The sequence below is a fragment of the Chelonia mydas genome, chromosome 10 (assembly GCF_015237465.2).
Source record: "Chelonia mydas isolate rCheMyd1 chromosome 10, rCheMyd1.pri.v2, whole genome shotgun sequence".
Taxonomy (NCBI): Eukaryota; Metazoa; Chordata; order Testudines; family Cheloniidae; genus Chelonia; species Chelonia mydas.
Genome location: NC_051250.2, coordinates 68,182,463 through 68,206,633, shown reverse-complemented (window position 1 = coordinate 68,206,633; position 24,171 = coordinate 68,182,463). Strand labels below are relative to the sequence as shown.

At 42.1% G+C, this 24,171-nt stretch overlaps 1 protein-coding gene across 1 annotated transcript in view; it reads right to left on the bottom strand.

Annotated features, from left to right (window-relative positions):
* Window positions 1–1,032: 1,032 nt before the first annotated feature.
* The window catches only part of MTHFS (methenyltetrahydrofolate synthetase), a 34,408-nt gene continuing 11,269 nt past the window's right edge, over window positions 1,033–24,171 (bottom strand). Inside the window, exon 4 of the mRNA XM_037911498.2 lies at window positions 1,033–1,520. Within this exon, the coding sequence (XP_037767426.2) occupies window positions 1,297–1,520 (224 nt within the window). The 3' untranslated portion in view covers window positions 1,033–1,296. The remainder of the gene's footprint in view (window positions 1,521–24,171) is intronic.

Here is a 24,171-nt window from a genome sequence, read left to right as displayed (position 1 = left end):
TTAGACAATGGTTTAACCACGGTGACAAAGCTCTGTCCTTGCCTCCGTGGGTCCCGCGTTTCCTGGCGGATTTCGCGAGCCTCAGAGGCTCACTGTGACCCTGCACGTAACCCTTCCTTCTCTAGAGACAAGGGTCACAGTCTACTGAGCCATTTTCATCATAAGCCAGCAAGGGAGGTGAGGAGAAGTTAATCTTCCTTGCACAGTCTCTGTTGTCTCCCAGTCTCAGTGATTAATCAGGGGGCAAAGGTGGGGGGGGGGAGCCCGGGCCCACCCTCTACTCTGGGCTCCAGCCCAGGGACCCTAATAGTATCAGCTATGTTAGCTGACCTTTTAGAAACATGACATGTACAATGCCCTGGGCTACTTCCCCCACAGCAGCCCTCACTCCCTCAAGCTCCACTTCACCCTTACCTCAGGGCCTCCTTCCTTGTGCCTGATATGGTGTGTACTACTCAGTCTCTCCAACAGCACAACTTCCTCCCACAGCTCCTGACATGCACACCCACCTGACTAACTGGGAGGCTTTTAACCAGTTTCAGCCAGCCCGATTGGCTTCAGGTGTCCCAATCAACCTAGCATTCTCCCTGCCTTCTGGAAAGTTCTTAATTGGCCCCAGGTGTCTTAATTGACCTGGAACAGCTGCCATTTCACTTATCTTGGTACCAGGGATTTGTTTAGCCTGGAGCTAATATATCCATCTCCCACTACTTTTCTATAGCCATCTGGCCTTGCCCCGTCACACCACCAAGTATGTAATCTAAATTGATTTTACAATCAAAGGCTTTTTCTATTTACCCCTTTGTGATCATGTTAGTTGATGACTTAAGTGGTGATTTCTTGGATACTAATGTTTTGTTGATGGTCATGCATAATTGGTAAGTGCTATGGCCATATTTGAAACTTTACTTCCAACAAATAGTTGCTTTCAGATTGGATCATGAAATCTCATTAGTAACTGAGCTCGATTTTAAAGCAGGGCAATAAAACGGTCATGTTAAATATTGGGTAATTCAACAAACAGAAACATAATTAGGTTAAATTATCTTTATTTTAATAAAATAGTCACCTATTCTTGTTTCTATTTATTCTAGAATAAGACTTCACAATAGATATTTGATAATTAGAATGAGATCAATGTAGTCCTTATTAACATGAATGTAGGGCTTTTTTGTTTTGTTGTGTTAAAAATAGTGTATTTTATTGCTACAAAAATAACGTATGACTATTACAAGTTTGTGCCTTGATATGAAATCTTTGGTTGGTCAGTTTGTAGTCAGCGGTATCCAGATGCTTTTAGCTATCTTCATAAAGGATTTCATCTATTTGGATATCATTTTCTGCCACTGGCACTGAGTCACAGATCTGTTCCTTGAAAGCCAAGGCAATCGTGTAAGGTTTTCCTTTGGGATGATGCATGCATCGTTCAAGGTAGGTGTCATAGTATCCTTTCCCTCTTCCCAATCTGTTGCCGCTTTTATCAAACCCAAGGCCTGGCATGAGGATGAGGTCAAGGCCTCCTGTTGGAAAAAAAATACATCAAATGAAATAAAGAATAGTGGATTAACAAACCAGTGCTGTGGATTTCCTTATGGCTTAAATATTTACACGTATCTGCCGACATTAAGCTAAAATGCTAGTTTTATATTTTGCCAAATGCCTCCTTTTTCTTGCATAGATGAAAAATACCTTGAATATTAAATCTGAAACTTTACATAGTCACCTTATCAAGTGCCTATTAGATCAGCAGCAAAATAATTAGGCCTACGAAAAGCCTGAAGGGAAAAAACACCTATTTGCAAACAAGCCCTAGTAAGTGTGGGAAGAAGAAGAAGAGCAACCCACAGTAACAGCCATAAAACGTAGAAGAAAAAGAAATTAAAAGAAAAGATATAGTGGGAGGAAACTTCTCAGCACAGTGGTAGAATTTCCTGTAATTGAACCTCCTCCTGGCTCCCCATAAACCAAGCCAAGGGATGTGGTATGTTCTAAACATAGGCCACTGTGACAAACTTGCTACTTTATTTTATATCTAGGACACACTGTATGCTCTTGTTAGCTAGGTCAGGTTTTTTGAAATGATTACCCACAGTTATTGGGTTGGGGGAAAAAACACTGGTACTAGTAATAATCTTGCTTGAGCCATCTCTGTCGCTCCCATGGCTCAATCTACAACCAGGTCCCTCTTACTCCCAGTCTCCCTGATTCATAAATTTTGGCTTATATGCTATGGGGTCCCATTCTGTTCTGTGGTGGGGAGCAAAGGCCAAATAGGGGCTAAATTGTGGGAATGGATGCATGCTTCCCCACCTTCCCCAAGGATATCTGAGTTTGTGTGGAAGGGGGCACCATCGTGGAGCCATGGAGCAGCCACTCTGTATGACATGTTCCCCAAGGTTCAAAGGATTTGCGAGCAGAAATGTACAGAGGACGCAACGCTACTGTAAGCGGTATTAATTCCTCTCTTTGGCCTATCCCTTTCTGGGAGGCAGTGGTCTGGGCAACAGTGAACAGCTGCTAGGGGCTCCAGGCAGCAGCACAAAGATGTTGACTCTCCTTGTGGTTGCATCAGGATCTGTCAGCTTTGGTACTGAGTTCCTCAGAGCTTGAGGGTTTCAAGGCCAGGCCCCTGCCCCTCTATGATGCTCACATTCCTCCCCAGTGAGGGCAACAGTCTTCTGAAACCCCAGAAGTTCAGCCTCTTGAAATTCTACAAGAGCTTTTTTCTCTATGTTTTTCCCACAGGAGGGGAGAGTTTATCCTTTCATGACTGAGCTTCTAATCCCAAGTGGGTTAGCAATTAGCTTGGATAGGAGAGAAACCAAACTGCTGTTGGCTAAGAAGTCATTCTCCTAAACAAAACAGATATGTGGTCTAATGTATAAATGGTAAAACCTTTACAGGTGATCCACCCAACCAGACTAGAAAAAATGGCACAGTACATTCAGGATCAGATTAACCATTTTTCCATCATTAGTAATACTTTGGAGACTGATGTGGTCTGGGGTCAAACCAGTAGGGCAACTAGAATTTAGAGTCTGCTGCCCACCTTGTTTTGGAAGATGATTCACATCTCTGCCAGGCAGAAAAAGGAAACCGACTATGCTGAACTGCTGCCAAGTTTAGAGGCAGACAACATGTAGAGCACGACTGCTTGTCCTGGGAGTATGAAAAGTCCTGCAAAGGTATCGTCTGAACAAATAAGCCTGGCTAAGCTAGTGCAGCTCTTTGGAACCATGAGCATCACGCTTATTGTTTCACCGTGTAAGGAAACAGTGTTCTGTCCGATGTTGCTATGCCAGAAAAAAAGATTAAAATGAGGAAGACAGAAATATAGGGTGAAGCCTAGAAAACACAGCTGATCTGTAAGAATCTGGATAGGGCATTCATTAACATCCTGTTTACTGTTCCTTATTTGCATCCCAATAATGGTGTTTCAGCAGTGGTGTTTTATTAAAGTTACTTTGGTTACTTCACTAGTTCCAGGTATTTTTACATCTTGCCCTAACTGCAAACCAGCATTTGCCACCATCTTGAATTGCATTGTTCTTATCACAAACCAACATCAAAACGGGACACCTAGTTGACAGATAATGCACTACCTCCCATCTGTGAGTCAGGGATAAGGCTTAACACACAAGGCGGTGTAGGGAAGGTTACACTGGAAGTGCTACAGCTGAGTAGGGATGTTTCCAGGGTATCCACTTGATGCCATGTACAAGCACTAAACTCTGGAAAGTAAGTTAAAAAATACACTCAGGCCAGTTCATTTGCACAAACAGTGCAGACTGTCCGATTTCCTTTCACTGCTCATCATTCTTGAAAGAAGAATTACTGGTGTGAATGTCCATCCATTCTACCCTTCTGACTAATTAGAATATAAAAAATGCAAAGTGAGATATTGGAAGTTGTATCTCGCAAATATGGCTTGGGCCAGTTTAGTCATCTTGCTTTCAAAAAAGCCAAGGGAGGAACAGCAGGGAATTGGCCAATGGGAAGGCTGTGAAATGTTTATTGGTTCCCTCCGACCTGAAATAAAAGGGGAAGTGAGAGCACTGTAGAGGTCTGAACATTTTGATTTAAAAGGGGAGACAAATGGCAAATAAGAGTAAAATAGGAACACAGAAGAGCTGAGCAGGAGGTCTTAAAATTCAGTTGTACCTTAAAAAGTAACACTGTAAAAACAGCATCATGAAGTTCCATGTTTATGGTGTCTCAGCCACTGGAGATCATATGTGCTCAGTTTACAAGTCAAAAGATACATTTGCTGACAAGCCTGCAAACTCAGTCTGGGATCTAGGGGTACATCTACATGGCAATTAAAAACCTGCAGCTGGACCATGCCAGCTGACTGGGCTGGTGGAGCTTAGGCTAAGAGGCTGTTTAATTGCAGTGTAGACGTTTGAGCTCGGACTGGAGCCCGGGCTCTAGGATCTGAGCTGGGACGGACCCAGAGCTTGGGCTGTAGCCCAAGTGTCTACATCATAATTAAACAGTCCTGTGAGCCTGAGCCCTGTGAGCTTGAGTCAGCAGGCACGGGCCAGTTGCAGGAGTCTAATTGCAGTGTATACATACCCTAAGAGTCAAGTGATCTCTTTCCTCCTTTAGCATTGTCACCAGTAATAAAGGTCAAATTCTCCCCCCAGTTACCCCTGTACAGCCCATTCCCTTCAAATTATGCCTCCGGTAACTCTTGCCTTTCATTGGGGCTGCATGACTATAAATGACTGACCCTGCGACTGGAACTTAGAAAACAATTCTGCTGATGATGCACAAGGAATAGCCTCAAGCGCACTCTCTCTCAGCTCGCTTGAGCTCATAAGGTAAAGAGCAGTAAAAACTTGTTTTAGTCACTAAAGTCAGCAGATATGAATATATACAAGGGGCAAATCTCCAGAGTAACAAGGTGCATTTTACGCAGTCACTTTCCTTTTACTTTATATGTATATTGCAAGCAGGAAGAAGGCGTTGCGAGTGGGAGTGCTGTGGAAAGAGGGAATTGGCAGGGACAATGCTGGAAGAAATAAATTTTCTGTATCACTTCACTGGTGGCACAAGCCACGCTTCAATGAATTTAGATGTATTAGTTTAAGAAACTGTTGGATTTTTTTCTGGGATCTCTAGAGAACCAGAATCTGTTCTAATCAGTATGCCCCTCTGCAATCATTGATTTTATGCTGAGTAACTCAAACAAGCTTGTGCAAATCTTCAATATGAAAAATTATGCTGTAAATATTGTAATAGGCACCCTCACACTTTTCAATATGCCAGAGTGCTGTAGAATTTCTTTGCCCTGACTCACAATGTACTGTCTGATTTCAAAACAACTCACGCAGCGCAAGTAAAGTAAAATACCCAACAGGATTTCAGTAGAAACATGACATGCCATGGGTGCTACCCTGCAAGGAAACTAAAGTCAGTTCAGGTAGCATTAGCTCCAAATCCTGCCCCCAGACTCTAATCTCTGTAATTTGGCTGAGTGCTGGAGAGCTCCATCGGAGAAGAGTCCTCCACTCCTCAGGCTGCAGGGGAGCAGTGAAGCCCCTTATGACAGTGGTTGGGGACCAACTATAGTAGGATCAGAGGTGCAACCAGATAATTCACACAGGGGTACCAGGAATGAAGCTGCAGAAGACCAACATCTGCACTGAACAGGGCCTCAACAGGATAGTACAAGGTTGGGAAGGGAAAGTCCCTCTCACCCCCATAGCACTTGCCCCCATACATAGGATCCTTGCGGTAATAGTGACACCTCCAGCCCCGCCTCCCAAGTAGCTGCCACTCATGAACATGCTAGCACCTCCTACCCCCACAGAACCATGCTCCACCCAGTATGGACCCTTGCCTCTTCTTTCCCTTTTCTCCACACACAGCTGGGTCCACGTCCACTGAAGGACAGGGTGGGGATTTGGGCTGTACTATGTAAACAATGATTTATTTTTATTATCGTTCAAAACCTAAGTGCAGTTTAAACTGGAAAGGAGAGAATGCCCGATTCATTTGCCTTTCCTTATCGACTTTTTCCTTCTTCTCTGCAGTGTCCACAAAAAAGACTATTATCAATGTCAAATATGAGGCTGCCAAAGTAGGATTAAAAATCAGTGAAAAGAAAATGAAAGTCATGATCTTAGAAAGAGGAATCAGCAATGATGATGCACATGTGACTGAGAGTAAAGAATACAGCAAAGTTAATGAGCTTGTATATCTTGGAAGCACAAGCAGTGCTGATGGCCATCTCCATAAGGAGGTGAAAGCAAGAACTGGAAAGGCAAGTGGAGTTTTTCAAAACTGGCAAATATTTGGAAAAATAAGGAAATTCATACAAGAACCAAGATGAAGCTATACAGTGTTATTGTGATCCTCACATTGTTACATGCTTCTGAAACTTGGCAAAGAGATGCTTGTGGAGAATACTTGGTGTCAGCTAGTGGGATAAAGTAACTACAGCAGCACCTCAGAGTTACAAACATCTCAGGAATGGACGTTGTTCATAACTCTGAAATGTTCGTAACTCTGAACAAAACATTATGGCTGTTCTTTCAAAAGTTTACAACTGAACATTGATTTAATACAGCTTTTAAACTTTATTATGAAGAAGAAAAATGCTGCTCTCCCTTTATTTTTTTTAGTAGTTTATGTTTAACGAAGTACTGTACTGTATTTGCTATTTTTTTTTTTTTTTTTTGGTCTCTGCTGCTGCCTGATAGTGTACTTCCAGTTCCAAATGAGGTGTATGGTTGACTGGTCAATTCATAACTCTGGTGTTTGTAACTCTGAAGTTCTACTGTAATGCTGACGTGTTACGAAGGACTGGCCAAAAGACTATAATGAAAATGATTTGAGAAAGAAGGCTAAAGCGGTTTAGCCATGTTGTACTGATGTCAAAAAACTATTCCTAGACAAAACCTTCGTTGGATACCACTTGGAGGAAGAGGGAAAAGAGAAGGACAACAGATGACATATGAGAACACCCTTGAGAAAGATGTCGCTGTCATGGAAACAGACTACGAGGAAGCAAGAAACATGGCATTAGACACATGGAGGCGGAAACACTGGGTTGCCTCGTGTCACAAGGCATGAGAACATTTAATAATAAAATAATACATAAAATATATAATCTGCAGTATTCACTGCCTACTTATACAATAACATATTGCACTGATATAGCATCTTCCTTCCAAGGACTTTATATTTTAAAAACATTACACAAGCTTCACAGCACCCCAGTGGGTTTGGAAAGTACAATTATCATTTAACGGATGGGCAAAATAAGGCACAAAGGGGTGAAGTGACTTGCCCAAGGATTTCACAAATCAGTGGTAAAGGCAGAAACAGAAATCTGGTACGCAGGTTTCCAGTCCCCTGCCCTAATCACTGTTAGGTCACAGTCACTGCCAGTGGTGGGCTGAAACACGGATACCACTCTAAGCTGATTTAAACAGTGATACAATGAGGCTTCGCTTTCTCTTACTGCTGTGGTGGATTTGCCCTCATTAGGCTGTGTGAAGGCATGATCTCACCTCCTCCCACCTTTCCTGTCCCCTCTGGGGCTTCGTATATGCCATTAGAATCAGGGAAAGAGCAGCCCCTCTACTCCCCAAAGCAAAAGGCCTGCAATTCTGTTTGTCCCTAACATGGGCCATGCAAAGCGTGAGGGAAGACTCCTTATTCCCCCGCCCCCTTGCGCCCACACAATGCCGAGGCAGAATCTGGGCCTTGGTAGTCAGAGGTAGAATCACAGCGTTTCCTGTGTCCCTGCAAGGAAGTGGCAACGTATGTCAAAAATGCATGCTCTCAGCACATAAGCCTCCTGAGCTTAGCATCACAAAAGGTCAGATAAAAAGAAAAGGAGGGCTTGTGTCACCTTAGAGACTAACAAATTTATTTGAGCATAAGCTTTCGTGAGCTACAGCTCACTTCATCGGATGCATTCAGTGGAAAATACAGTGGGGAGATTTTATATACACAGAGAACATGAAAAAATGGGTGTTACCATACAGACTGTAAGGAGAGTGATCACGTAAGGTGAGCTATTACCAGCAGGAGGGCGGGGGCGGGGGGAACCTTTTGCAGTGATAATCAAGGTGGCCCATTTCCAACAGTTGACAAGAACGTGTGAGGAACGGGGGGGGAGGGGGAATAAACATGGGGAAATAGTTTTACTTTGTGTAATGACCCATCCACTCCCAGTCTTTATTCAAGCCTAAGTTAATTGTATCCAGTTTGCAAATTAATTCCAATTCAGCAGTCTCTCGTTGGAGTCTGTTTTTGAAGTGTTTTTGTTGCAGAATTGCCACTTTTAGGTCTGTAATTGAGTGACCAGAGAGACTGAAGTGTACTCCGACTGGTTTTTGAATGTTATAATTCTTGACGTCTGATTTGTGTCCATTTATTCTTTTACATAGAGACTGTCCGGTTTGGCCAATGTACATGGTAGAGGGGCATTGCTGGCACACGATGGCATATATCACCTTGGTAGATGTGCAGGTGAACGAGCCTTTGATAGTGTGGCTGATGTGATTAAGGCCTATGATGGTGTCCCCTGAATAGATACGTGGACAGAGTTGGCAACGGGCTTTGTTGCAAGGATAGGTTCCTGGGTTAGTGGTTTTGTTGTGTGGTGTGCGGTTGCTGGTGAGTATTTGCTTCCAGTTGGGGGACTGTCTGTAAGCAAGGACTGGCCTGTCTGCCAAGATCTGTGAGAGTGATGGGTCGTCCTTCAGGATAGGTTGTAGATCCTTGATGATGCACTGGAGAGGTTTTAGTTGGGGGCTGAAGGTGATGGCTAGTGCTGTTCTGTTATTTTCTTTGTTGGGCTCACCTTACCTGATCACTCTTGTTACAGTCTGTATGGTAACACCCATTGTTCCATGTTCTCTGTGTATATAAAATCTCCCCACTTGTATTTTCCACTACATGCATCCGATGAAGTGAGCTGTAGCTAACGAAAGCTTATGCTCAAATAAATTTGTTAGTCTTTAAGATGCCACAAGTACTCCTTTTCTTTTTGCGGATACAGACTAACACGGCTGCTACTCTGAAGCCTGTCATTAAAAAAGCTCAGATAGTAACCAGCTCTATATACCGTCGTCTCCTCCTTTCACAGCAGCCATTTGGCATTTTAAGCATTTTCCTGAAGTACAGCATTTGTGCTGCTTATATTCTTGTTAGGGCTGTCAAGCAAATGATCGCACTGTTAAACCATAATAGAATACCATTTACTTAAATATTTTTGGATGTTTTCTACATTTTCAAATATATTGATTTCAATTACAATACAGAATACAAAGTGTATAGTGCTCACTTTATATTTATTTTTTATTACAAGTATTTGCACCGTAAAAAAACAAAAGAAATAGTATTTTTCAATTCACCTAATACAAGTACTGTAGTACAATCTCTTTATCATGAAAGTTGAACTTACAAATGTAGAATTATGTACAAAAAACTAAATTCAAACATAAAACAATGTAAAATTTTAGAGCCTGCAAGTCCACTCAGTCCTACTTCTTGTTCAGGCAATCACTCAGACAAACAGGCTTGCTCATATTTGCAGGCGATAACACTGCCCGCTTCTTGTTTACAATGTCACCTGAAAGTGAGAAGAGGTGTTCTCATGGCACTGTTGTAGCTGGTGTCTCAAGTACCAGGTGTGCTAAAGATTCATATGTCCCTTCATGCTTCAACCACCATTCCAGGGGACATGTGTACATGATGACGACGGGTTCTGCTTGATAACAATCAAAAGCAGTGTACACCAACGATTGTTCATTTTCATTACCGGAGTCAGAAGCCACCAGCAGAAGGTTGATTTTCTTTTTTGGTTGTTCAGGTTTTATAGTTTCCACATGAGTGTGTCGCTCTTTTAAGACTTCTGAAAGCATGATCCACACCTTGTCCCTCTCAGATTTTGGAAGGCACTTCAGATTCTTGAACCCTGGGTCAAGTGCTGTAGCTATCTTTAGAAATCTCACATTGGTACCTTCTTTGTGTTTTGTCAAGTCTGCAATGAAAGTGTTCTTAAAATGAACAACATGTGCTGGGTCATCATTGGAGACTGCTATAACATGAAATATATGGCAGAATGCAGGTGAAACGGAGCAGAGGACATACAATTCTCTCCCAAGGAATTCAGTCACAAATTTAATTAACACATTTTTTTTTTTAAACGAGTATCATCAGCATGGAAGCATGTCCTCTAGAATGATGGCCGAAGCATGAAGGGGCATACGAATGTTTACCATATCTGGCATGTAAATACCTTGCAATGCTGGTTACAAAAGTGCCATGCAAATGTCTGTCCTCATTTTCTGGTGACATTGTAAATAAGAAGAGGGCAGTATTATCTCCTGTAAATGTAAACAAACTTGTTTCTCTTAGCAATTGGCTGAACAAGAAGTAGGACTGAGTGCACTTGTAGGCTCTGAAGGTTTACATTGTTTTGTTCTGAGTGCAGTTATGTAACAAAACAAAAATCTTCATTTGTAAATTGCACTTTCACAGCAAAGAGATTGCACTACAGTACTTATATGAGGTGAACTGAAAAATACTATTTCTTTAGGTTATCATTTTTACAGTGCAAATATTTATCATCAAAAATAATATACAATTTGATTTCAATTAAAACACAGAATACAGTATCTATGAAAATGTAGAAAAACATCCAATATATTAAATAAATTTCAATTGGTATTCTATTGTTTAACAATGTGATTACAACTGTGATTAATTGTGATTACTTTTTTTTAGTTAATTGTGTGAGTTAACTGCAATTAATTGACAGCCCTAATTCTTGTATCCGCACAAAGGGCCTTGCAGCTTGTGTAATATTTATTTGTTATACAGCGCTTTCAATCCCTAGATCACACATTGATTTGGTAGCATTTGCCACCCACTTTCATAGCTGTGAATGATTGCAGATCAATGGAGAATCGAGCCCAGAGAGCATCATTTACTTTTGTGTTTAAGCCATCCTCCTGGAAAGATATTCTCTCTCCATAGAATGGACACCATAAGCAACAGGAGACCAGTTTATGTGCCTGCCTTTCCAACACCATTCACTGCTGACTGCTTTTCAAAACCTATCCAACATCAGGGAATGAAAAGTTTCTTTGATCTCCGAGTTATGCAGCTCAGCTGGGTGGCAGATCACAGAAATAAAAATATCTACATTTTATTTTTTTGTAAAAATTCATTTTTCAAACAGGAAAAAAACTCTAACTGCTTTCTGCCTACAGTTCTATTCTGATTGCATAGAAACAAAAGTTAACACACTCAATTGCCTTTAACATTAAAGATATCCATCCTGGTGGCATACAAAACACAGAAACGGGTACCAGCAGCTGGAGATAGGGCTTGCTTAGCTTGGGAAAGTTCTAATACTAAAGGCTAAGGGCTTGCAAAGGCTCTATCTATGCCCCTCATCACATATTGAAATTCTTTATTTCCTTCTAAAAATAATCTCTCTCTAAATTTTAGCATAAGATTCATTTAAACATGGGTAAAATTTTCAAAAACATGTAAGGCCCAGATCCTAAAAGATATTCAATGGGAGTTAGGAGGTAACTTTGAGAATCTGGGACTCAGTGACTTAGGGGACTACGACTGGATTTGCAGAAGTGCCATTGAAAGTCCATTGGAGTTAGGCACTTTACCTTGCTTAGGCACTTTTGAAAATCCCATTCTATGACTCATTTTCAAAAATTACTTAGTCATTTAGGAACCCATTGACTTTCAATGAAACTTAGGATCCTAACTGCCTAAATCACTTTTGAAAACGAGACTTAGCTTCCTAAATCACCAATGTGCTTTTCAAAATTTTACCCAAGATAAACCCATTCAACAGCATCCCCAGTTGTGACAAATGGATGGAAGTGGGAAATACACAAAGTGCTACACAGTCACTAGACATGGGGCCAGATTTCCAGCAGTACTTAGTAGCTGTCACTATGGCTCTTTCAGACAGGATGCTGAACTCTTTAAAATCTATCTTCTAAAACTTGGCTGCTTATTTTGGTGCCTAAATGGAAGCAGAGCTCTTTTGAACACCTGACCCAAGACATCATTTGTACTGACATCCAGGGGATGAAGTTTAGATGATTTTTTATGGATTGGAGGATCCAGCCATGGGTGCTAATGATGTGAGTAATCTAGGAGTGCCCTTTAATAGTGGGGTACTTCCTTTTGAGCCAGTTAGGGCACACTCATGGTTATCACTTAACATCATTCCTCATTCACACACAAAGTTTACCGACATTTATTTGGAAGTTTCATTGGCTCAGAGACTCACTTGTCTCCAGTGCTGTGCTTTCCCATGCTAGCTTAGCCCCAGACTACCTTTGATATAAATTTTCCTAGCTCAGCCACTTGTTTGGTGGGGTTTGGGGGGAAGGACCTGGGTATGTGCCTGGGCATGACTGGGGGAAGGTGAGAAGCTTTTCTGGAGTATCTGTACTTCTGTTGACTGAGGTAAATTGCTACCTTCGATTAATGAAGTTAATTTATTTGTATATTAGTATTAATGCTTTTGGGTGGTTATTGCAAGTTTAATTATTGTCAGGGTGCTGGGAGCTTTTGTATGGGCATTCTTTTTTAATGTAAGGTCTTTAGGGCAGGGACTGTCTTTTTGTTCTGTGTTTGTACAGCACCTAGCACAATGGTGCCCAGCTCCACAAGTGGGACTGTTAGGTGCTACCACAATATAGATAATAGATAAGAATAATGGTATATCTAAATAAATAAATAATTTGATAAGTAGCAGTGATGCTAGGCTGAGGGGCCTTTTCCCTGCATGGTCGGGATGGGGCCAGCACAGCTGCTGCAGTTGTTAATAACACTAATACTTCAGCTCTAAAGTTTAGAAAAGTCCTGAGCTTTTGTGGAAATCTTTGAATTCAAAATCAGAGTCTTGGTCTTTGCAGAGGTTGCACTATCTGAGATGACGGGTGTAAATGAGAAACCTGCTCACTATAGGGCCTAATCCTGAGCATGTTGAGATCAACAGGAACAAGTCCACAATCCTGAGCTGGGAACATGGTCCCAGAATTGTAGGGCTCAGTTTCAGAGACAACCATTTGTCTGCCCTTCTGGCTAAATGGTAGGGAGGAAATAAAAACAGCTAAAGCAATCAGTACTGAGAGCAAACTTGAAGGACCCTGACTGGTCCTGAAGGACCCTATAGCTATGCTGCACTTTCCCAAATCATTGTGTCTGGAACCCATGCCCCGTAGTATACATATTTAACAGTGGGAGATGTACTGTTTTATCAATCTGCCCTGATCTAATGAGAAAGGAGACAAAAACATTGCCCTTTGCTGCAATTAATAAGCTATTTGGAAAAGTTATTCATCCAGAACCAATTATGCTGACATTTACCAATAATGCAAGTGATTACACAAACACCAGCAATTATGTATCTCAACTTCCCCCAGCCAGTCTGCTAAAAAGCAGAAAGAATCCCCTGAACAGAAAGAAAATTCATATCTAATAACTCATGTTAGCTCACACAGTCAAGCCCTTGAAAATCAATACCCGTCACTCAGCAAAAATTCACACCTCCTTGGAAATAGTAACCTAAAGCACAAAGGGCCAGATCCTCGGCTGGGGTAAATCCGCATAGCTCCACGCTGTCTCCACTTTGCTGTGCTGAGATAATGAACTACATGCGAGACACAACAAACAAGTTACCTACGTGAGAAAAATCATTGATTCTTTTTCTGCCATTTTAGGTATTTGCTGGGGGGATTTTAAGCTGCTTTTCATGTAGACATTTCTATAGTTCTCACTGCCATACTTCCCTTACAATCTCAAACACATTTGTATTATGGGACTAAACTTCAGATCTGATTTTATTTGAAAAAATCAACTACCATAGCTAATTTTAAATGGTGACTATTTAAATGCCTTTCCCTCCAGATGTGTGATATGCAATGAATGTTTTTAACAATGCCGTATTCCAGGCACCTTGGCAGCATTTATTTTGTTTATTAATAATGATGCTAATTATTCTAATTATTGATGTCCATTTATTTCTTTGGAATGAGGTCCCAAGAGAGACTACCATTTATTCAACACATGCCAGGGTATCAATTCAAGGGTATCTATTCAAAACGAACTGCTAGATTAGGGTTCCCACTACTGTATTTCAAAAATATGGCACAGACCTCAGTCTTCCCTTGAGCCTCTAGGGGTGTGTCCCATCTCCTCCCCAGTCCTTCCTAGGGGTTCTCTCTCTCTCCAGCACTGGGTGCCGCAGAGAACCCAGGACCTCAGGCAAGTACCAGGAACTGAGCTGGAGGCTGCAGTGGCTGGTCTTTGCCTGCTGCTGAAAGAAGGGGTGGGGTGTGGACTAGAGGAAGGCAGAACCTGGAGGAAGCTACGCCCACAATCTTCAGATTTCAATGGGAAGGGTAACTTGCAGCGGTGGTCTGGAGACAGAGGGGCGGTAGGCCAAATCTGAGTGGTGGTGTGACCTGGGGCGTCACGTCAAGTTGCCAATCAGCAGCACTTTGCAAAGTGAAGTGCTGCTCCTTGCTGGATTTCAGATGCTGGAGCAACACTCTGGACCAGTATGACAGTACTACGATCCTGGTTGAAATATGAGATAAAAGGCATGCCATACTGATTTTTAGTATGGACAGTTTTCTATTTAAACGAGGGATGTCCCTTATAATAAAAGGACAATTGGCAACCTCATGCTAGATAGTGAGACCCCCAATTCAGCAAATCATCCCTAGTGAGTAAGGGCCTCCTTCTGAAGACCACTGAAGTCAATCGGCTGTGGATCAGGCCCTAACGCACACGCTTAAGTCCCAATGACTTTATTAGGACTTAAGTACATACTCAAATGCATTGCTGAATTGGGGCCTATCAGAGTAGAAAATACTAGATAACTAATTCCTCCCTCTACTCTCCATGTGAATCCCAGTACTCTCTTGATCAGTTTATTGGCACTTGATTTATTTATAATGTTAAGCAGCATCCTGAGTTTTAAAGGGCTAAAACCAAAATTCTTTCTTAAGCACTCCAGCCTAGCCCTTCCTCCAGCACAAAAGCCTGAGTCACTGCACTGTATGCTGAGAAGTTCTTTGGAGCCTGGAGAAGAGCTCCTTACCACCACAGTGCAGGATGATTCTGCTGCTGCTTCGGAAACACTGCTCCAGACCTCAAGGCCAGAACAGGCTCTGTGGTGCCTGTGCACCACTCCTCCTGCAGAAGGGATGGCCAGTGAATTCACATCACAGCAGGTCCACAGTCCTTGCTACAGCTGCTTCCTTGGCCCACCTCACTGCCAAGTCCCCACTGCACAGGGAGTTCCGACAGAGCTGGGCTCCATAGCTCACAAGATGTGCTCCCTTGGAGCCCCTGCCCCCCAGCAGTGGAATCACACTGGTTACACTGCAGGCAATGCCTTGTGCATGTCCACAAGAGGTGGTGGTGACCTGTGTTGATATATTCTCTGTGCAATACCATTCACTCAGAAAAATCCCAGTGGAATACTGTCCCTTTATACATTAAGATCCCCCAAAAGTATATCCATCCAATACAATGTCTCAGAGTAAGTTAAATATTTTTTGTTATTACTTGAATAAAATATTTTGCAGAAAACAGAATCATCAGTGGACTCAACAAACAGGTATTGAGCAACTCATCATTTATCCGTCTACTCATCCATGTCAATGTTTTGTGTCAGCATGAAACATTAGTCTTCACAATTCACACTTGTCCTGCTGAACTATGGCTTACTAAAATATTTACACCTCTCCCTGAGAAACTACATGATCCCCATCAGTCATACAGGTTTAAAACAGATGAGTGGCAGTAATTCTTTCATTAATAAAGTTGCAAAATACACTAATAATGCTCTTTGCTCAGCTTTTATTCCAATATCCTGAGATACAAATAAACAGTCTCATTCCATTTTTATTCCCTTTTTAAAAAATACATTCTTGTAAATTTAGTACCTAAGAATGGGAGAGGCTGGCTGGAGCCAGATATGGAGTACATGTCCGCACTGCACAGACATTCCTACTAGCTTCACCTATAAATATCCTTTCATTTACAATCATGGCCTCTGGTGGCATCACTTTAAGACTTGAGCCAAAACTGTAGCTGGTTTCACAATATGAAAAAGAGTATGTCAGGGATCAGACTGAAACCATCACATGCTGCCTTTCGCTTGTGATTTAAGCTATATGTTAGCTCAGGTTTAAAGTTTAGTACGTCCCCTTTTCAGAATTTGCTAGGAGAAATGCAATTTAATTGGGGTGGTTCTTTGAAGTATTTTCATAAAGTATATTATGTAAGCAAAGCATATAAGCCACATTCCTCACTTAAAGCCATTTAAAACACTCTCTGGTTTTGCAAGTCCAAAGTAAAAGAAATAATTGCTTAGAAAGGCTCTGGTTATCTGCCTTAATACTTCCTTCTTTGACAGGTGAGTTATTTGCTCCCATAATCCCCATTCCTGAGCAAAGAGGCTAGAATAACTTGACTGGGAAAACACAGATAGTGAAAGCTTTCTGGCGTTAAGGGTTGCACCTGGGTCAAAATGCAAAGTTAAGACAGCAAAATACAGAGCACGTGCTAAGGAGCCAAAAGGAGGAGGACAAATCTGTGCAAGAGCAACTTTGCAACATGTTGATACCTTTTGTTAGATCAGCAAATGCTAGTCACAAAGCTTCTGCTTTAAAGAAACTTGCAACAGCACTGGCATTTGAAGTGTTCATGCCAGGATGGACCTTATACTTGTAAAACAGTATAAAAATATGAGGATTTTAGGCTTGGTCTACACTGCAAACTTATTTCTGTATTACTGTCACGCTCAGAGATGTGAAAAATCCATACCCCTGAGCGACACAGTTATACCGACCGAACTCCTGGTATAGACAGCACTATGTAGATAAGAGGTCTTCTCCTGTTGACACAGCTACTGCCTCTTGGGGAGGTGGAGTACCTACGCTGACAGGAGAAGCATAGGTAGCGTCTTCATTAAGTACTGCTGCTGCACCTCTGCAGTGCTGTAGGGGGGAACAAACCCCCAGTGTACATGACATTTTCAGATCTTATTATTCTGCTTCTCTGTATTGTTATTATCTGTACACTTTAAATGGAAATATGACAGATAAAAAAAAATCCCCAAACTATCCACTATTTATAACAGATTAGGCAGTGTTACTATCAATATTTCTACGCCATTGCTGGAGCAACTAAATTGTCTGTGAAATATAAACCATTAAGATGTAAGCCATTAATTTCTTCTTTGATGCATAAACATAACTCCCCTAAAGAGTTAGTCCAAGGATAGAAAGGTTAGGAAAGTTTATATGGCAAGTTTATTGTGCATGTAATCAGCAGGTGACTGCACCACTGCCATCTGTGTCAGACATGTTTTATCATCACAATGACTCTGAGAATGGCTGATTTCTCCCACTATATTTCTTACACACAAGCCCTGTACAGATGACCAGCTTTATAAAAAAGACCACACCTAGAATCCCAGCACCCACTCCGTGATCGCTTATTATTTTAGACATTAGGTTGGAACATTTGCTCTCCCCTGTGTGTGACTGCAATGCCTAAACAAGATTTTAATTATAGGAGACAGCAAAAATGACACTAGCTCACGCTACTAAATCTGTAGAATCCTGACACCTGCTGGTAAAGGGAAATCATTGCATCACTTCAGAGCACGAAAGTGCTGGCTTGATGGGTCTTCACATCACAAATACTCAAAATAATTAGAGTCAGCACAAGCTGGAATTGTTGAACCAGAATGTGATGCTCACGCTGAGTTATATCCTTACTCACATTATGAAGCAGCAGGAGAACCATCCCGCACTCTAGCGCTGAGGAGTCCTCCTTCTCCAGGCTCCAAGGTACTTCCCAGCGTACATAATGAGGAGGTCCTGTGAGTTAACTGTATTACAAACTGGTCCACTGTTAGTCATCTCACCAAAGAGGATGAGGATTAAATGGGCCAAGGAGGGAGATCTTCCCTCCCTAGAGATGGTCCATCCAAGATCAGGCTGAAGCACACTCTTGGGCAGCACAGAGACATATCCACTCCTATTGCCCATACTGTCTCTACTCTGTGGACAAAGAGAGGGGTACAGGCTCCAGTGCTGCCAATCCAGCTCTACATTTACTCCAAAAGTCATGAACAAAAATAATCTGTAAATAATCTGATAAAATCTCTCTCTTTAGTCTCACGGAGGTAGAAAGTAATACTCGCATGTTCAAATTTTTCTCTTAAAACTCTGATGTATGTCTCGGGCCATAATCCAGAACAAATGCTAACCCATGATTTGCTTTTGAAAGACTTCTGTATCTAGGAAACAGTACCAAGAAAATAACAGTGGTATTCTTCACACTGTAATAAAATTAGCCCTCTTTGAGACAAAACACTTCAGAGCCACTTACAGTGTATTTACAACCTGTTACTATGCCATTTCCCCTTTCCTTTACACTTCAATTAATTATAGAAGTAATCTTTTCAGTTGTTTTGCTGAGTGAGAGACATTAACAAGGACATTTTATGCACGGAGAATAGTGATACAACACTTAAGTGTGATTAGAAGGAACAGCAACCTTTCAAAGAGTTAATGAACTTTACAAGAGTGAACAGCTTTAATATTCCAAATGCTTTTAGAACTTCAACAACACGCTGTTGATTAGATGTGCTGTTAGGATTAAGCCATATTTTGTTCATGTTCTACTGGCTACACTAAATGAGTTCAGAGTAAAGAAGTTGAAAACATTACAAAATGATGCCAATGAAATCCACCTGCTTTTGTACTTCAGCAGTTCATTTATTTATTACATTCCAAAGAAAGGGAAAGCAGAAGTGGTGAGGGAAAAGGGACTTTAGTATCATATGTGTTTCTGAGCACAAGAAGAGCTAAGGGCACAACTAAAAGTGCACATAAAAATCCAGAGGAGTGGGTGCTGATTGTTACTAAACAGGTTCAGGTAGCTGCTAGAACAGGGGTGGGCAAATTATGGCCCAGGGGCCGCATCCGGCCCTTTAGACATTTTAATCCGGTTCTTGAGCTTTTGCTGTGGAGCAGGGTCCAGGGCTTTCCCCGCTCCGGCACTCCAGCTGGGGAGCATGGTCAGGAGCTTGCCCCGTTCCACGCAGCTCCTGGAAGCAGCAGTATGTCCTCCCTCCAGCTCCTACATGTAGGGGCAGCCAGGGGGCTCCACACGCTGCCCCAACCCAAGCGATGCCGCCGCAGCTCCCATTGGCTAGGAACTGAGGCCAATGGGAGGTACAAGGGCAGCGCCTGCGGACGGGGCAGCGCCTCCACGTAGGAGCTGGAGTGGGGACATGCCACTGCTTCCAGGAGCTGCTTGAGGTAAGCGCCACCTGGAGCCTGCACCCCTGACCCCCTCCTGTGCCCCAACCTTCTACCCCAGCCCTGATCCCCCCTCCCACCCTCCAAACCCCTCGGTCCCAGCCCGGGAGCACCCTCCTGCACCCCCAACCCCAGGCCCACCCAGAGCCCGCACCCCAACCTCCTGCTCCAGCCCAGAGCCTCCTCCTGCACCCTGAACTCCTCATTTCTGGTCCCACCCCAGAGCCCGCACCCCCAGCCGGAGCCCTCACCCCTTCCCACACCCCAGACCCCAGTTGCATGAGCATTCATGGCCTGCTATACAATTTCCATACCCAGATGGGGCCCTTGGGTCAAGTTTGCCCACCCCTGTGCTAGAAGCTAGTGAAGAAGCCAGATCAACAGCAGGCAACTCTGTATGACTCTCATGTCCTCAGTCCAGGAGCCAGCTGGTGGAATGTCATATTAGGAGGTGGTAGAAGTCCCCATCACTCAGCCAAAGGATGGAAAACAAAAGAAGGCCAGTGGGACATGGCTGCTGTCATGGCTGGGTCTCAAACCTGTACTGTTTTGGCTACAGGTGTTATTCCAGCCTTACCCATTAGGAAAGCTCGAGCCAAGCTAGTGCAAGTCTGTCTGCCCAGGCTGGGAGGCTCACTCCCAGCTCCAATGTAGACATACCTTATAACAAATAATGTATTTTATGGACCTAGAGGATATGGAGGGTAGTTTTTGTAACAACTCAGGAAAAAGACCTGGGCATCCATGTGGACTGCTCCGTGGGCAGAAGATGTCAGAAAGCAAACATTAGGGTGTATACAGAAATAGAAAAGAAATAATACTGAAAATATTACACAGCCATTACATAAATCAAATTACATATACCTTTGCCTCAGATACTGGATTCCATTCTGGTCACCCTCTCTTTAAAAGGAGATAGCAGAAATAGAAGGGGTTCAGAGACCAGTGGGAAGAAATATCAGTGGCCCAGAGAAGACGGTTATGAAAAGAGACTGGAAAGACCGGGATGGTTTAGTTTAGAGAGGAAACAAATACAAGGTGATATGATAGAGCTTTAAAAGAACAATTAATAGTATAGAGAAGGTAAATCAGGTGGTCATAGTTACCCTCTCATAATACAAGGACAGTAGGCCAGTTGATGAAATTGAAAGGTAGCAAATTTAAAACTGATACAAGGAAATATATTTTTACATTACACATAATTAACCTGTGGAACTCATTGCCACCAGGTAAGATTAAGACAAAAAGCTAACTACAATTCCGAAAAGGATTAGATTCTTATAATAATGATGAGAGCAAAAGAAAAGAAAGAAAGAAAATATGGACACATTATTACATAGCTACACACTCAGGGATTTCTTGCACCTTTCACTGAAGTAAGTATTTGATATTAGACACTGTCAGAAACAGGTTACTGAACAAGATGCAACACTGGTCTTATCGAGGATGGCAATTCCTATGTTACAAGGGAGGAAGAATCATCTCTTCATCAAAGAAGTCAACACCAGAATGTTAACAACTCACTAGAACTGAACTGACTCTTCCTATGCAACAATACATTATGGCTCATTGTCTTCAAGTAGAAGTTCAATCCAAACTTTAAATCATTTCATTAAAAAATAAATTACATTAAGAGCTAAGATTCAATTTTCAATTTGGTTTCATGCCATGGTCTCAGCTTTTCTTTTTATGACCATTCTAAAGAGATTTCAAATTATAATCTATCTCTTGACATATATTGTACTGTAAGTTTTAATCAAGTCTCCCCAAAGAGAAGACAATCTACTAGTACCCTCAATCACTTTAAAATCTTGTTTGGAGCCTTCTGTTTTCCCACTATGCAGTAATATTTAACACCATTGCTTCCAACATATGTACATTCCATTCATCTGACATTCAGAACATATCTTCTTTCAGTCTGTCTCAGTAACCCCCAGAGTATTGTATGCAATGTGTCTTATTTCAGAATGCCTAACACAGTTTTATAAGCTACCATCATATTTTCATGTATAGCTATTGAATAACTAATGTGTCTGAAGTGACATATAAGACATTTACTTTACTTTCAGTTATACTATTTTCCTCTTATATTGTTTTCTATTTCTAAACTCCTTTATATGTCTCATATTTCCAAGTTCTCTTATTCCTGGTGCACTGTTTTTAAAATTCAGCCTCTTATCTTTTTTAAAATGCCAGCTTTCTTTTGTAGCCGTATGTTTCATGTGATCCTCTCAAGAACATATTGCCAATCCATATGTCCCAACACTAAAGGCTCTATATATTTTTAAGTTGTTAAGAATTCTGAGCTGACTAGAGCTCCCAAAGTCCTGCGTGCAGTGAGTGCAACATAAATAAATAGTAGGACTTTAAAGGTGACTAAAACAGAGTATTTCCAGCTAAAAATATTTCCGCAAGGTAGTTCCCAATGGCAAACTTTGAAATGGGGCTAATGCTCCCTCAGTAACAATTTCAAAGTACTTACCAGTGGGTTGCTGCAATTGTAAATTGAAAGTATCCATTTTCCTTTCAATGGGATCATGCTAACTGGTGTAAGCAGCTCTATGCAACCCTAATGCATCCCCAGAGCAGGTCCATCCTGCGCACTGAATTAGACAGGAGTTGTGTGTTAAAAATAGTAAGTTATCATGTAATTAAAGACTGAATCATAACGCAGACTCACAAGGGGGCTGAACTTTGACTTTGCCACTGTTGCACCTTCGCTCGTTTTATTGCTTAGTACACCGGACCCTCGCTAGAACGCGCGTCTACGTAATGCAAATTCGGATATAACGCGGTCGCGGCCATGAATCCCAATTTTAAGTACAGCACAGTACAATTTTTTTTGAGTATAGACGCGATAAATCGACCGCTGAGAGCTCTCCTGTCGGCTCTAATACGCCACCAGAACGAGGAGTGTAAGTGCAGTCGACAAGAGAGCATCAGCTATTCCCGTAGCTGAACTTGCGTATCTTAGATCGACCCTGCGTGGTAGTGTAGACAAGCCCTAAGACGATTGCTGTAGGCCTAGAATGCCATACAAATGTAATGTAATAAAAATTTACAGGTACAGTACTGTATTTATCTTTAGAAAGATGTCAAAAATGTCGGGCAAAAGGAAGGCTTACTCAGTGCAGGAGAAACTGGATGCTATCAAACGACTTAGAAATGGCGAAACCCAGGCAAAGATTAGCCATGATACTGGCATTAACGAGTCCACCTTTCGTGGATGGCTAAAGAATGCTGACAAGCTCGGAACTTACATTCCTAACCTGGATGAAGAGCACAGCATTCAAAGAAAACGAGCCCATTTATCGAATGCTGCTGATCTTGATTCTGTGGTGTACATGTGGTTTGTGCAAGAACAGCAGAAAGGCATTCTGATCTCTAGTCTGCTAAAAGCCATGCAAGCGAAAAATTCGACTGGGAACTTAATGGTGAATTCAGCAATTTTAAGGCGAGTTCAGGTTGGCTATGGCGATTTCAGAAAAGACACGGAATCTCTCAGATTGCAGTTTCGGGAGAAAAACGCTCTGCTGATGACGACGATGCGCAATCGTACCCTGTGAAGCTGAGGGAAATTTTACAGGCAGAGGGTTACTCGGAGGAACAGGTTTACAATGCAGACGAAACAGGAATTTATTATAAAATGTTGTCCGATAAAACCCCGGCTGTCGGAACAGATGAACATAAGAAAGAAGGATATAAACAGGCAAAATATCGCCTTACTTTATTGTTTTGTGTGAATGCAATAGGCAAGCATAAATTAAAACCACTGTGCATTGGAAAGTCTTGCATGCCTTGGTGCTTTCATCAAGTAAATGTGAATTGCCTGCCGTTTTCGTACAAGAACTCCAGAACTTCCTGGATGACAAGAGAGATTTCTGAACAATGGTTCTTCACCAAATTGGTCCCTTCTATGCGAAAGCATTTGCGGGCAAAACGCTTAGAAGAAAAGGCTGTTCTTTTGCTACACAACTGCCCAGCACATCCTCCAGCCAAAAGACTCAGAACCTGTGACAGTAAAATATGGGTTGTATACTTACCTAAAAACACGACTTCCAAAATCCAGCCACTTGATCAAGGTGTTATCGCCATTTTTAAGCTGCACTATCAACGGAACTTGGTACGACACATGATAGAAAGCGAGTTGTCGGTCACCGATTTTCTGAAGAAGTTGACTATAAAAGACTTCTTTTACATTGGCGGCGATTCCTGGAATTTATTACATGCTGAAACAATAAACCGCTGTTGGATGGTGGGACTGAGAGAGTCGTTTGGCCACCCGCTCCTGGAAGAAAATGAAGAAAGCAGATCAGTCTGACGAGGAATTCGACTTCAAGGGATTTACAGAGGAGGAAGTTGGAAGAACAGACATGGAGTAGATGCAGGAGCTGTGCCCGCAACTGTCCGCGCTCGGGGTAACCGTTCTGCCACAAAATATTTGAGTCCTGGATAAGAGGCGACAATGAAGCAGAAGAATTTTGTCCCATTGCTGAAAGTCTAACGGATGACCAAATTCTTCAGGCAGTATGACCAAACAACATTCCAGAAGCTGAAGAATTGGCCTTCGCCGTGGAAGAAGAAGAGGAAGATGAAGTGGACGTCGTTCCAACATCAACTGCGACCGTAGCTGGCTTAGAGACTGCTTTGAGATGGTTCGAGACGCAAGGCGTTGAGCCTATAAAAATTATGCAGCTACGTAGCCTTTTGCAGTTTGCTAAGCTGAAGCAGCACAGCAGCAAGAAGCAAAAGCAACTCAACGACTTTTTTAAGAAAAACTAGACTAGTTTATTGTAATGTCTACTTTAAATCTCGA